The sequence below is a fragment of the Coregonus lavaretus genome (genome assembly GCF_964263955.1).
Source record: "Coregonus lavaretus genome assembly, chromosome: 36".
NCBI lineage: Eukaryota > Metazoa > Chordata > Actinopteri > Salmoniformes > Salmonidae > Coregonus > Coregonus lavaretus.
Genome location: NC_140023.1, coordinates 17,996,212 through 18,009,659, shown reverse-complemented (window position 1 = coordinate 18,009,659; position 13,448 = coordinate 17,996,212). Strand labels below are relative to the sequence as shown.

The 13,448-nt window shown below is 41.7% G+C and overlaps 2 protein-coding genes across 2 annotated transcripts in view; one reads left to right on the top strand and one right to left on the bottom strand.

Moving 5' to 3' along the window:
• The window catches only part of LOC311110974 (ectonucleoside triphosphate diphosphohydrolase 6-like), a 33,119-nt gene extending 22,844 nt beyond the window's left edge, over positions 1-10,275 (top strand). The window contains exons 9-14 of the mRNA XM_084153632.1: positions 7,870-7,934; positions 8,535-8,639; positions 9,116-9,256; positions 9,370-9,426; positions 9,607-9,719; positions 9,824-10,275. Coding sequence (XP_084009758.1) covers positions 7,870-7,934; positions 8,535-8,639; positions 9,116-9,256; positions 9,370-9,426; positions 9,607-9,719; positions 9,824-9,907 — 565 coding nt within the window. The 3' untranslated portion in view covers positions 9,908-10,275. The remainder of the gene's footprint in view (positions 1-7,869; positions 7,935-8,534; positions 8,640-9,115; positions 9,257-9,369; positions 9,427-9,606; positions 9,720-9,823) is intronic.
• Positions 10,276-10,420: 145 nt separating this feature from the next.
• LOC311110973 (barrier-to-autointegration factor-like) lies at positions 10,421-11,163 on the bottom strand (the record flags this gene model as incomplete). Its single annotated transcript, XM_084153631.1, has 2 exons — positions 10,421-10,567; positions 11,038-11,163. The coding sequence occupies 2 exons, from the start codon at positions 11,161-11,163 to the stop codon at positions 10,421-10,423; spliced, it is 273 nt and encodes a 90-aa protein (XP_084009757.1).
• Positions 11,164-13,448: the final 2,285 nt, after the last annotated feature.

Below are 13,448 nucleotides of genomic sequence, written 5' to 3'. Positions count from 1 at the left end.
ACCTCGCTTTGTGCATGGGGGCATTGTCGTGCTGAAACAGGAAAGGGCCTTCCCCAAACTGTTGCCACAAAGTTGGAAGAACAGAATAGTCTAGAATGTCATTGTATGCTGTAGGGTTACGATTTCCCTTCACTGGAACTAAGGGGTCTAGCCCGAACCATGAAAAAAAGCCCCAGACCATTATTCCTCCTCAACCAAACTTTACAGTTTGCACTATGCATTCGGGCAGGTAGCGTTCTCCTGGCATCTGCCAAACCCAGATTCGTCCGTCGGACTGCCAGATGGTGAAGCGTGATTAATCACTCCCAGAGAATGCGTTTCCATTGCTCCAGAGTCCAATGGCGGCGAACTTTACACCACTCCAGCCGACGCTTGGCATTGCGCATGGTGATCTTAGGCTTGTGTGTGGCTGCTCGGCCATGGAAACCCATTTCATGAAGCTCCCGACGAACAGTTATTGTGCTGGAACTCGGTAGTGAGTGTTTCAACCGAGGACAGATTATTTTTACGCGCTTCAGCACTCGCCGGTCCCGTTCTGTGAGCTTGTGTGGCCTACCTCTTCGCGGCTGAGCCGTTGTTGCTCCTAGACATTTCCACTTCATAATAACAGCACTTACAGTTGACCGGGGCAGCTCTAGCAGGGCAGACATTTTTCGAACTGACTTGCATTTTAGTAATTTAGCAGACGCTCTTATCCAGAGCGACTTACAGGAGCAATTAGGGTTAAGTGCCTTGCTCAAGGGCACATTGACAGATTTTTCACCTAGTCGACTCAGGGATTAGAACCAGCGACCTTTCGGTTACTGGCACAACGCTCTTAACCACTAAGCTACCTGCCGCCCGACTTGTTGGAAAGGTGCCACGTTGAAAGTCACTGAGCTCTTCAGTAAGGCCATTCTACTGCCAACGTTTGTCTATGGAGATTGCATGGCTGTGAGCTCGATTTCATACACCTGTCAGCAACGGGTGTGGCTGAAATAGCCAAATCCACTAATTTGAAGGGGTGTCCACATACTTTTGTGTGTGTGTGTATATACAGTGGGGGAAAAAAGTATTTAGTCAGCCACCAATTGTGCAAGTTCTCCCACTTAAAAAGATGAGAGAGGCCTGTAATTTTCATCATAGGTACACGTCAACTATGACAGACAAAATGAGAAAAAAAATCCAGAAAATCACATTGTAGGATTTTTAATGAATTTATTTGCAAATTATGGTGGAAAATAAGTATTTGGTCAATAACAAAAGTTTCTCAATAGTTTGTTATATACCCTTTGTTGGCAATGACACAGGTCAAACGTTTTCTGTAAGTCTTCACAAGGTTTTCACACACTGTTGCTGGTATTTTGGCCCATTCCTCCATGCAGATCTCCTCTAGAGCAGTGATGTTTTGGGGCTGTCGCTGGGCAACACGGACTTTCAACTCCCTCCAAAGATTTTCTATGGGGTTGAGATCTGGAGACTGGCTAGGCCACTCCAGGACCTTGAAATGCTTCTTACGAAGCCACTCCTTCGTTGCCCGGGCGGTGTGTTTGGGATCATTGTCATGCTGAAGGACCCAGCCACGTTTCATCTTCAATGCCCTTGCTGATGGAAGGAGGTTTTCACTCAAAATCTCACGATACATGGGCCCATTCATTCTTTCCTTTACACGGATCAGTCGTCCTGGTCCCTTTGCAGAAAAACAGCCCCAAAGCATGATGTTTCCACCCCCATGCTTCACAGTAGGTATGGTGTTCTTTGGATGCAACTCAGCATTCTTTGTCCTCCAAACACGACGAGTTGAGTTTTTACCAAAAAGTTCTATTTTGGTTTCATCTGACCATATGACATTCTCCCAATCCTCTTCTGGATCATCCAAATGCACTCTAGCAAACTTCAGATGGGCCTGGACATGTACTGGCTTAAGCAGGGGGACACGTCTGGCACTGCAGGATTTGAGTCCCTGGCGGCGTAGTGTGTTACTGATGGTAGGCTTTGTTACTTTGGTCCCAGCTCTCTGCAGGTCATTCACTAGGTCCCCCCGTGTGGTTCTGGGATTTTTGCTCACCGTTCTTGTGATCATTTTGACCCCAAGGGGTGAGATCTTGCGTGGAGCCCCAGATCGAGGGAGATTATCAGTGGTCTTATATGTCTTCCATTTCCTAATAATTGCTCCCACAGTTGATTTCTCCAAACCAAGCTGCTTACCTATTGCAGATTCAGTCTTCCCAGCCTGGTGCAGGTCTACAATTTTGTTTCTGGTGTCCTTTGACAGCTCTTTGGTCTTGGCCATAGTGGAGTTTGGAGTGTGACTGTTTGAGGTTGTGGACAGGTGTCTTTTATACTGATAACAAGTTCAAACAGGTGCCATTAATACAGGTAACGAGTGGAGGACAGAGGAGCCTCTTAAAGAAGAAGTTACAGTTCTGTGAGAGCCAGAAATCTTGCTTGTTTGTAGGTGACCAAATACTTATTTTCCACCATAATTTGCAAATAAATTCATAAAAACTCCTACAATGTGATTTTCTGGATTTTTTTCCCTCAATTTGTCTGTCATAGTTGACGTGTACCTATGATGAAAATTACAGGCCTCTCTCATCTTTTTAAGTGGGAGAACTTGCACAATTGGTGGCTGACTAAATACTTTTTCCCCCCACTGTATATATAGTGTAGATAGATCGATAAGCAGGTGCTTCCACACAGGTGTGGTTCTTGAGTTATCGACTTACCTAGAGTCAGATGAACTCGTGGAAACCATTTTTATGTCTCTGCGTTCAGTTTGAAGGAAGTTGCTAACTAGCGTTAGCGTAATTGCTAACTAGCGTTAGCGCAATGACTGGTTGTCTATGGTAACTGCTAGCTTGCCAAACTACCTCCTTCATACTGGATGCAGAGACATAAAAATAGTATTGATGAGTTCATCTGACTCTGGGGAAATGGGTAAAGGGCTTCATTGCCTAAATCCTGAAATATCCCTTTAATTAACTCATGAACCACACCTGTGTGGTATCCTTTTAAGCAATTAACATCCCATCATGCTTAGGGTCATGTATAAAAATGCTGGGCAGGCCATTATTTTGGCTACCATGGCTATGGCCCCATAGGACGACAATGCCCCCATCCACATGGCATGAGTGGTCACTGGATGGTTTGATGAGCATGAAAACGATGTAAACCATATACCATGGCCGTCTCAGTCACCAGATCTCAACCCAATTGAACACTTTTGGGAGATTCTGGAGTGGCGACTGAGACAGCGTTTTCCACCACCATTAACAAAACACCAAATGCTGGAATTTCTCGTGGAAGAATGGTGTCGTATCCCTCCTATAGAGTTCCAGACACTTGTAGAATCTAAGCCAAGGTTTATTGACGCTGTTCTGGCTCGTGGTGGCACAACAGCCTATTAAGACACTTTGTTGGTGTTTCCTTTATTTTGGCAGTTACCTGTATATACATTATTTTAATAGCATGACAATCTAAAGTCCATTATCCCTCTGAAGAGTATGAATTAGGGATGGGCACGGTAGGGCTGGACGATATGGCCAATATCTAATTTTTGACGGTATTTTATGTTTTTGAATAATACAAGTTCTAAATTTGCTTTATGAGTAGGGTGGCAACACATAAATACATTCTAAGTGATTTTAATGGGTCTTTCTCCATTCTTATTTTTTTGTTTTATGCTGTTCAATTCAACTTCAACCAAAAATAATTTCCTGCATTTTCATCAATTTCAGCATTTCCTGCACTCATTTGAGATCACTTCCACACTGCCACGATTTGACTTGCGATTTAGATCAAAACACTTGGGTGAACTGTTGGAATCATGGAAATATAATGTTTATTCTAATTATATAGTTAACATATAAATAATAGTGGGCACTTTTAATACAGTGTTTGACATGACAACGAATGAAAATGCCAGGGAGGAGTTATTGTGACAGGGTAGGAACCAAAGTGTTGGTCAGTGTTTCCTAGGGGACCCTATAATCTTTGGCTACGTTTCTGCATGTATCAAATCAAATCAAGCTTTATTTATACAGCACATGTCAGACATGGAATACAACACCAATGTGCTTCACAGGAAAATACAAATAAAATACAAAAATCTGAGCTTAAATATTTACTACACAACAAACATAAAAATCAATAAATAAGAGTGACAAAAACGGAACTACTAAAAAACACCCTAAAGAAAAGCAAAGCTAAAAACATGCGTTTTTAAGATCTCTTTTAAATATGTCCACAGTTTCAGCCCCCCTTAGGTTCTCTGGCAGGCTATTTCAGAGGCAGGGGGCATAATAACTAAAGGATGCCTATCCATGCCTCTTGGTCCTAGACTTTGGGATAGTTAAAAGGCCAGTGCCAGACGACCTGAGGGACCTACTGGGTAAATAACTTAAAAGCATGTCTGACATGTATTGGGGTGCACAATCGTGGATTGATTTAAAAACCAATAGAATAACCTTAAAATTAATTATAAAACTCACAGGCAGCCAGTGCAGAGACCTTTAAAACGGGTGTATTGTGTGCTCTCCGTCTGGTCTTGGTCAGTACCCATGCTGCAGCGTTCTGTATGTTTTGCAGTTGACCAATGGCTTTCTTGGGTAGACCAGACAGGAGAGCATTATAGTAATAAAGCCTGCTTGTAATAAAAGCATGAGTCTCTCTGTATCAGCCTGAGAGAGAAACGGCCGCACCTTGGCAATGTTCCTCAGGTGGTAAAAAGCTATTTTGGTAACATTCCTAATGTGTGATTCGAAATTTAGTTTAGAATCAAAAATGACACCAAGGTTTTTTTTTACCTGGTATTTTACCTTTTAATACCCGTGAATTAAAATGTGCGGCCAGATTCTTTCTGTGCTTTGGCTTCAACAATAAGTACCTCGGACTTGTCTTGATTTAGCTGGAGGAAGTTGTGAGCCATCCAAGTATTTAAATCACTAATACAGTCTAATCATTTATGCGTCGAGTTGTGTATCAGTGAAAATCAATGCTGTGCTTTCTGATAACGCTGCCAAGGGGTAACATAAACTGAACAGTACTGGACCCAAAATTGAACCTTGTGGAACGCCACATGTGATATGTATTTTCTATGAGTTATGTTCACCAAGGGTGACAAAAAACTCTTTGACTGGGTAAATAGGTCCTAAACCAATTTAAAACTGGACCGGAGAGGCCAACCCACCTCTCCAGTCTGTCCAGAAGGACATCATGGTCAACGGTGTCGAATGCAGCACTTAAATCCATGAGTACATTTACATTTAAGTAATTTAGCAGACGCTCTTATCCAGAGCGACTTATAAATTGGTGCATTGTACAAGGTCAGAGAGCTGTTTGGCATCTGTGTTGGCTCTAAGATCATTTACCACTTTAACTAAGGCTGTCTCTGTGCTGTGGTGGGCACGAAAATCAGATTGGAATTTTTTTAAAATACAGTTGCCAGTTAAATCATTTAGCTGTTTGAAAACAAATTTTCTCCAGAATTTTGCTTAAGAATGGAAGTTTGGAGATTGGCTGAAAATTGCTGAGCATGTCTGTGTCAACCAGGGAAAATAAATCCTCTTTGATTTAGAAGATACTGTTGCACAAACAACATGCTGATTTAGGCTTACACCATCACTGGTATAAGACTGTATAGCTATGTTTGCTCTGACTCAGTACATTTATTAACTAGCGATTAGCATTAGCAGCTAACACGATTTAGCTAAAACTTGCTAAGAAACACAAACTAATAGTGTCATTATAGAATGCTTGTGGATGTATATTAAGAAGCAAAGTGGGAATAACATTGTTGTCATCAACATTGTTGCATGTGCTGCATTGACCATGCAGACTGAACGCAAGTGTCTCGTGATCAAGCAACAACAAATGCGCTCCTTGAGTGACGGGGCAGGGCTAGGTCTCTGTGGAAAGCAGCATGGAGAGAGCGGAGAGGGATGACTCAAGTAGCGGTGTAAACTATAAAAATGGACGTTACACACTGCATATCACTAAACATTCAAATACCGTTATAAAAGGTAAAGTAAAACCCAAACCATTCCGTGCATCAATGCCGGTATATAGTAAAATACGGTATACCGCCCAGCCTAGGGCACGGTTATTAGAATATCCGAAGTGACGTTAGTATTCGATTACTTGCAAGAGTATTCATTTTTTTTTCATACAAAACATTTAATTATCTATGTGACATTGCTACAGAAAAGGATAGACCATGACATTCGAATTTGTGATAAACTGTCATAAAACTATTGTTTTATGTGTAGCTTTTTATTGTCTGTCAATCAATCAAAGCAGCACTAACGTTACAGGCGGAGTCTCCATGTGTAGCAAGTGAAGTGGGAGATTTCTAATCAATGCAAAATGGAATTACAATTATGGAATAAATGGCTAAAAGAGAAGAAGTAGGCTACAATGATCAACCAACAGGTAGTCTGTTGTTTAATATGAATGGAGTTGATGTAGACAAGGACGGGGAGTGAGGCAAATAGCCTCAATTAGCCTGGCTAGTTAGCTTCTTTACATCGATTTGATGCAGTCAAGACCGACTACCAGATGAGATGATAGATAACTTATCACAGCAACAAGTTTGTCTAGCCTGTGTGAGTCTGTTTGGCTACTTTCTCTCTCCATGTCGGACACACCGGCTTCTGCTTCTCTCCCGCCCCTCCCTTCTGTGCAGAAACAACAAGCAGAGTGCTCTTCTGAGTCAAGCGAACAAGTCCCCATTTGAAGTAAAAAATATTAATACAAATATTTGTTTTTAAAGGGGCAGTTGCTACATCCATTTTTGGAACAGAAAATGTAAACAAACACTATATAGCCTTAAAACATGTTTAAAAAATGTTGATATCCTGGATGGCCAGTCCTTGCATCCATAGCTATGTCTATGAATTTGAGTGGTTACATTTCTCTAGCCCCATCCCTCAGCTTTTTAACGAACGTGGGGCGGGGATCCTGCTTTGTTAATGTTTCTACTGCTGATTGCCGCTTTAAAACATGTATTTTGACTATCCGGATATCCCCCCCGAAAATGTTGATTTTATTCTAATAGGCTGTTTGAGAAAGTTTTAATCCTACGCAACCTGCATACTCATTGTTTGAAGTACAGTAGACCAACATAGCTACTGTAGTAGATCAAAGCTGTGTGCTGGAAAACATTGGTGAAGAAGGCCTTGTGGTGCTCGTGAATTTCCTTTCATTTTTCGGTTTAAAGGTGCATTATATAACATTTCCACGTGCAAAGCCTGTCATTGGCAGTGCTATTGTAACCTGTAATGCGGACTCTGTCAAAAGGTCTGAACCTTAATGGCACAGGTGGTGTGCTTGCATAACTGCAAGAGTTACTGTTTTGCCCTCTAAAATCAGTTTTGAACTAACTAGATTGCGACATTCTTAGATTGTAAACCATGACTTCCCATTCAAAGCAAAGTTTTAACTCGAAGCAAAACTGTTTTATAACTGAATGACTTTTGAAGGTCTTAGCTCAGCCTCTGAATTTCATAGAGACTTTTACAGCCAGCGGCGCACCACTGGATCTGGCCCTGCACAACAAACATATATTGCAGTATATGCGCTCAAATACACTCTTACATGTTTGGCTTAATGATATCTTATACTAAGGCTAAGTGCTAAAACAGCTTTGGTGGGACATTTTATTAGTATTTGGCTTTCCTGAAATTCAACCTTCTGCGCTGTTGTTCAGAGAGGTGCATTGAAACGGCAGTATTCTTTCTGTCCTCAGGTTAGAGTGTATGACCCTGCTAAGTTTAGTTGCATGTTGCAAAGTGCACACTCATTGTTCAAACTGACTATACACCCTTGACACACACCTCTCACTCTTATTTCTGTTTGTCACACACTGATTCTGCTTTCTGTCTTGCACAGCTACCTTGGTCTAGGCTTGATGTCGGCAAGACTAGCTGTCTTGGGAGGAATCGAGGGACAGCCTTGTATGTGGTTTTTCAATTTGCTTTCATCGTTGCCTTTAAAGACCCTCCCCGTCCTGATAAATAAGCCATTATCTAATCTTTTAATAACATGGACCAAGATTAATTCCTTGCATGCCAGCTGTTGCTGTGATTTAGTTGATGCCTGGCTTTAAGAACTGCCATCAGTCGAATGCCCCGGATGCAGTTCTCCATGGGGATTTGCATTTTTTACATTTGAATTTTAATCAGATTTCTTTGTTGATACATTTGTTTGTTGTATAATCTATTTATTCTCAATGTTCCCTCAATGCATTTTTAGTGTGCCACCAGATGTTGGCCAATAGCCATAAAACCTACGTTGGAGCACAGCAATTTCAGATGCTGTTCCACCTTACAGCATATGACTTATATTGGACATTTGTGGCCAAACGGCAACACCACATTAGTTAATTGTTGAATTTTTATAAGAGCTCTAAAAATAAAAATAAAAGTAGCCTTCTCCAGCCATAGCTTTCATATATCTATATAGATATCTATATCCCACCTGTGTACCAAAACATGAGCTACAGTTTGTTGGTCAGGTCCAAATTCTAAGTGCGTTCTCTGTTCTATTTTCAACAGTAGAGGGCAGCAGCACAGAGCTAGTAAGCCCCTGCTTGGCCCCGGACTACTCTGGCCAATGGGAACATGCAGAAGTTCTGTATACTGTGAAGGGCCAGAAGGCAGGTACAGTAAAAAGGGATTTATAACTAATTTAACAAGAATATTACTAATGCTAAGTACCAATTGTCAAATTCACATAGAAATGTGAGTTATAGATCTGTCATTCTCATTTAAAGCAAGTCTAAGAAGGGCTGATCTGTTCTATGTGCGATATTTCTATGCTTCCCGTTCTTACGTTTAGTTTTTGCGTCTTTGACTTTCTGTATTTTTCCACCAGCTGTAAATACAATATTTTTGGTTCATATTGAAAATATGTCAGGGCGGTTTAGTTGGTACAATGATTTTCTATACACTACACAATTGCTTGTTTTGTCACATAAACTGAAATTAGGCGAACTATTAGAATTTTAGCAACCAGGAAAAGGCGGATTGATTTCTGCATATCGCACCTTTTTAATGAACAATTAATTGCCTTCTATAGACAGTGCCTGACCTGATATTTTTTTTTTTGTGTATAAACAGTTTTGTTTCTGTTTCAGGAGAGCCCATTTATGACTCCTGCCTTAGGAAAGTGGAGAAGATGCTGTATGGGAAGGTGAAGAAGGCAGAGGAAGCCAAAGATATGGAATTCTATGCCTTTTCATACTACTATGACAGAGCTGTGGATATGGGAGCTATTGGTAGGAACCCTACCTGCCTTTTGCCACCAGTTGGTGTAAATGAATATGCTGCTTAGTTTAATGATATCTTAATATAGTAATTCAATGTAGTTCTAATCTCCCCTTTCACTCAGATGAGAAAATGGGAGGGACTATAAAAGTCAGCGATTACATTGATGCTGCCAAGAGTGGTAAGACAGCGCCCTCATGCTGCAGTTGTGTACTGTATGTGGTTCGCTGCTACTGAACACAAACATGACTCATGCATTTTAATCAACACTTGACTCATTGCTTTCACACATTTAATCAACATTTTATTGGAATTTAGTGAATACTTGCAAGAAATCACCAGAAGCATTTATTTCTTCCAGTGTGCAACGGAATGATGGTTACTCCAGGAGAGAATCCGTTCCTTTGTCTGGATCTAATCTACATCTCTAAGCTGGTGCAAGAGCTTGGTTTTCCCAAAGAAAAAGTATTTAAGGTGAGAACCAAATGTAATTAATCAATCAATCGAGTGTTTCACTGAGACTGTGCATTTCCATGGGTCTGCATCAGATGGCCAAAGAAGTGATTGTGTGCTTTCAGCTGGCGAGGAAGATTGATGAAGTGGAGACTAGCTGGGCTCTGGGGGCTACTTTCCACTACATGAAGTCCCTCCACAGTCAGTGAGCTGCCAGTCTCTCCTCACTTACTGCTGCCATGACATGCCAGTGATTCTGTGCTGTAAAGGACGCTCTGGGAAAATGTCCTCAGTGATTGTACTTGTTTTTCCTCAATGCCAAGTTTTCGGAATTTGAGTTTACCAGTCGCCTTTTGGATGTTTGACTTTCTTTTAGCTGGTGTGATTGTTTTATACTTAAGGAATGTTTTGTGTAACAAAAGCACATTCTACTGGTGTAGTTTGAAGGAGCATGACCAGTTACATAGTTGGTATTTGAATATAACATTGTGCTAAAATGTCATTTTCTGTGTACAATTTTATACAATTCAGAATCAACTGGGGTACTGAAGGAATGTATTTTGAATAAAACATATTGAAACAATTTAGATTCAGCACCTTTATTAGCATATTCTGCTCTGACAAACCAAGCCATTGCCTACACCACTGACATTTCCACTATAAAACAGATTAACATTTGCATATCTTTAAACATGAAATTAGGGAGACTCATATCCCCAGTCTCATAGGAATGAATCACACCACTCTCTCAGGCACTGGGAGCAGGATGCGGCATTCCTGCTGTTGGCGCCGCTGGTGTCCTTCAGCCACTCAGTGAACAGCTCCCCATCCTTCCGCAGCAGCAGGTACTGACCCAGAACCGCAAAGGCCTAAGAAGGAGATGCAGCAGTTATCCTAAATATTACTTTGTTGCAGTGGGCCTGCTCTAAGTGCAGGTCAGTACTGTGGGGTTACTGTCCATGGTGAAAATCAAAACAAGCCTGGTCTTGGGGACCCACTGTGGTGCACTTTTGTTCTTGCCCAGCACAAACACATGATTCAGCAAATCAGGGGTTTGATTAGTTGAATTAGGCATGTTGGTGCTGCAGGGTTAGAACAAAAATGTGCATGTAGGATTGCCCCCCTAAAAAACTTTCACAATAGTGCCCATTTGCCCCAACACCTTGACAACTTAAGGTGCAGGAGCTCCACAATACTTTTGATCTAATATTCTAAGAGGTGCAGAAAAAAAAAAAAGTATAGAATCCATAGCATGTGAAGCGCTGTGTCATCAAAAAACTAATCAAAGAGAGCTTAGTCATCCACAGTATGTTGGTTTAAAAAAAACGAATTTACTCACTTTGTCAAAACCTTGCTCCTCCAGTTTCTTTCCCAAGACTTCGCCAATTCCCGACAGTGCAGTCACCGGTTTATCGCCCATGGGTTCAGCAACGAAGTCCCTGTGCTTCTGAGAAGTGGTCGACATTTCTGCAAGAGACAGCTGTGCAATGATAGCCTCGTTGTTTAACTACTAGACTATCTATGCTAACTCACCCTAATAACATTAGCTCTAGGTGTGTGTGAGCCATAGGCTCTACCTACAGCTTGCAGTTAATATTTCAATAGATCTATGTCTAAACATGTTGAAATAACTTACACTATTGCATTTAACGTCCTTACCTGAGACAATGGTCACACTGGCCTTTACTAATTGTTACCACGTGCTATAAAAGTGCGCGAATTTGCGTAGTAAAACAGCACCTGTAGATAGTTAAATGAGTGTGATGATAGGTTACTGATTGGTATGTGGGGACTGATGGTCTGTTTACACAGTAGGTTAGGTGAAATAACGTAGCAGGTTAGGAGAATGAGGTTAAGGTTAGGAAATGGCATGAGTTTCAAGTTTGGGGAAGCTCATTTTGACCATAAAAATGCGCCTTTATAATAAAGCATTCCATGCATCATCACATTTGCAGACTTATGTAAGAAAACCTACTATTGGTAATGTTTTAAGTAGATTGGATAGTCATAATTTAGGCTAATAATATAACTCAATCACTATTCGCAAACAGACCGTTCAATGCATGGCTGAGTGCATCAACTAGATTCAGCCAAGCACCGATTTTTTTCTTGAGCTGATGGTCAGGGGGCCGGAACATAATTACAAATAATTTGTGAACTGCAAATTGACAGCAAAAAGCCCAAACAGATATAATATTGAACTAAAACAGAATCATTTCAAACCTTGCCTACATTTGTATAAGATCACATACTGTATATCTCTCTATTATGAGTGGGAATACTTTGTAACAAATTTCCAAAATTAAAATCACTTGGAGCTGGTGTTTTTACAGTCTTTTTACAGTCTAATGTCCAACTATTAAAATATATAAATACAAGTCATGACTTTCAATATAAACGAAGCAAAAAAAGTAACATCCCTTTTTCAGGACCCTGTCTTTCAAAGATAATTCATATAAATCCAAATAATTTCACAGATCTTCATTGTAAAGGGTTTAAACACTGTTTCCCATGCTTGTTCAATGAACCATAAACTATTTATGAACATGCACCTGTGGAACGGTGGTTAAGACACTAACAGCTTACAGACGGTAGGCAATTAAGGTCACAGTTATGAAAACTTAGGACACTAAAGAGGCCTTTCTACTGACTCTGAAAAACACCAAAAGAAAGATGCCCAGGGTCCCTGCTCATCTGCGGGAACGTGCCTTAGGCATGCTGCAAGGAGGCATGAGGACTGCAGATGTGGCCAGGGAAATAAATTGCAATGTCCGTACTGTGAGACGCCTAAGACAGCGCTACAGGGAGACAGGACAGACAGCTGATCGTCCTCGAAGTGGCAGACCACGTGTAACAACACCTGCACAGTAACGGTACATCCGAACACACACAATCCCTCCATCAGTGCTCAGACTGTCCGCAATAGGCTGAGGCTGTACTGAGGGCTTGTAGGCCTGTTGTAAGGCAGGTCCTCACCAGACATCCCCGGCAACAACGTCACCTACGGGCACAAACCCACTGTCGCTGGACCAGACAGGACTGGCAAAAAGTGCTTTTCACTGACGAGTTGCGGTTTTGTCTCACCAGGGGTGATGGTCGGATTCGCGTTTATCGTCGAAGGAATGAGCGTTATACCGAGGCCTGTACTCTGAAGCGGGATCGATTTGGAGGTGGAGGGTCTGTCATTGTCTGGGGCGGTGTGTCACAGCATCATCGGACTGAGCTTGTTGTCTCAACGCTGTGCGTTACAGGGAAGACATCCTCCTCCCTCATGTGGTACCCTTCCTGCAGGCTCATCCTGACATGACCCTCCAGCATGACAATGCCACCAGCCATACTGCTCGTTCTGTGCGTGATTTCCTGCAAGACAGGAATGTCAGTGTTCTGCCATGGCCAGCGAAGAGCCTGGATCTCAATCCCATTGAGCACGTCTGGCACCTGTTGGATCGGAGGGTGAGGGCTAGGGCCATTCCCCCCAGAAATGTCTGGGAACTTGCAGGTGCCTTGGTGGAAGAGTGGGGTAACATCTCACAGCAAGAACGGGCAAATCTGGTGCAGTCCATGAGGAGGAGATGCACTACAGTACTTAATGCAGCTGGTGGCCACACCAGATACTGACTGTTACTTTTGATTTGATTTTGACCCCCCCTTTGTTCAAGGATACATTATTCAATTTCTGTTAGTCACATGTCTGTGGAACTTGTTCAGTTTATGTCTCAGTTATTGAATATTGTTATGTTCATACAAATA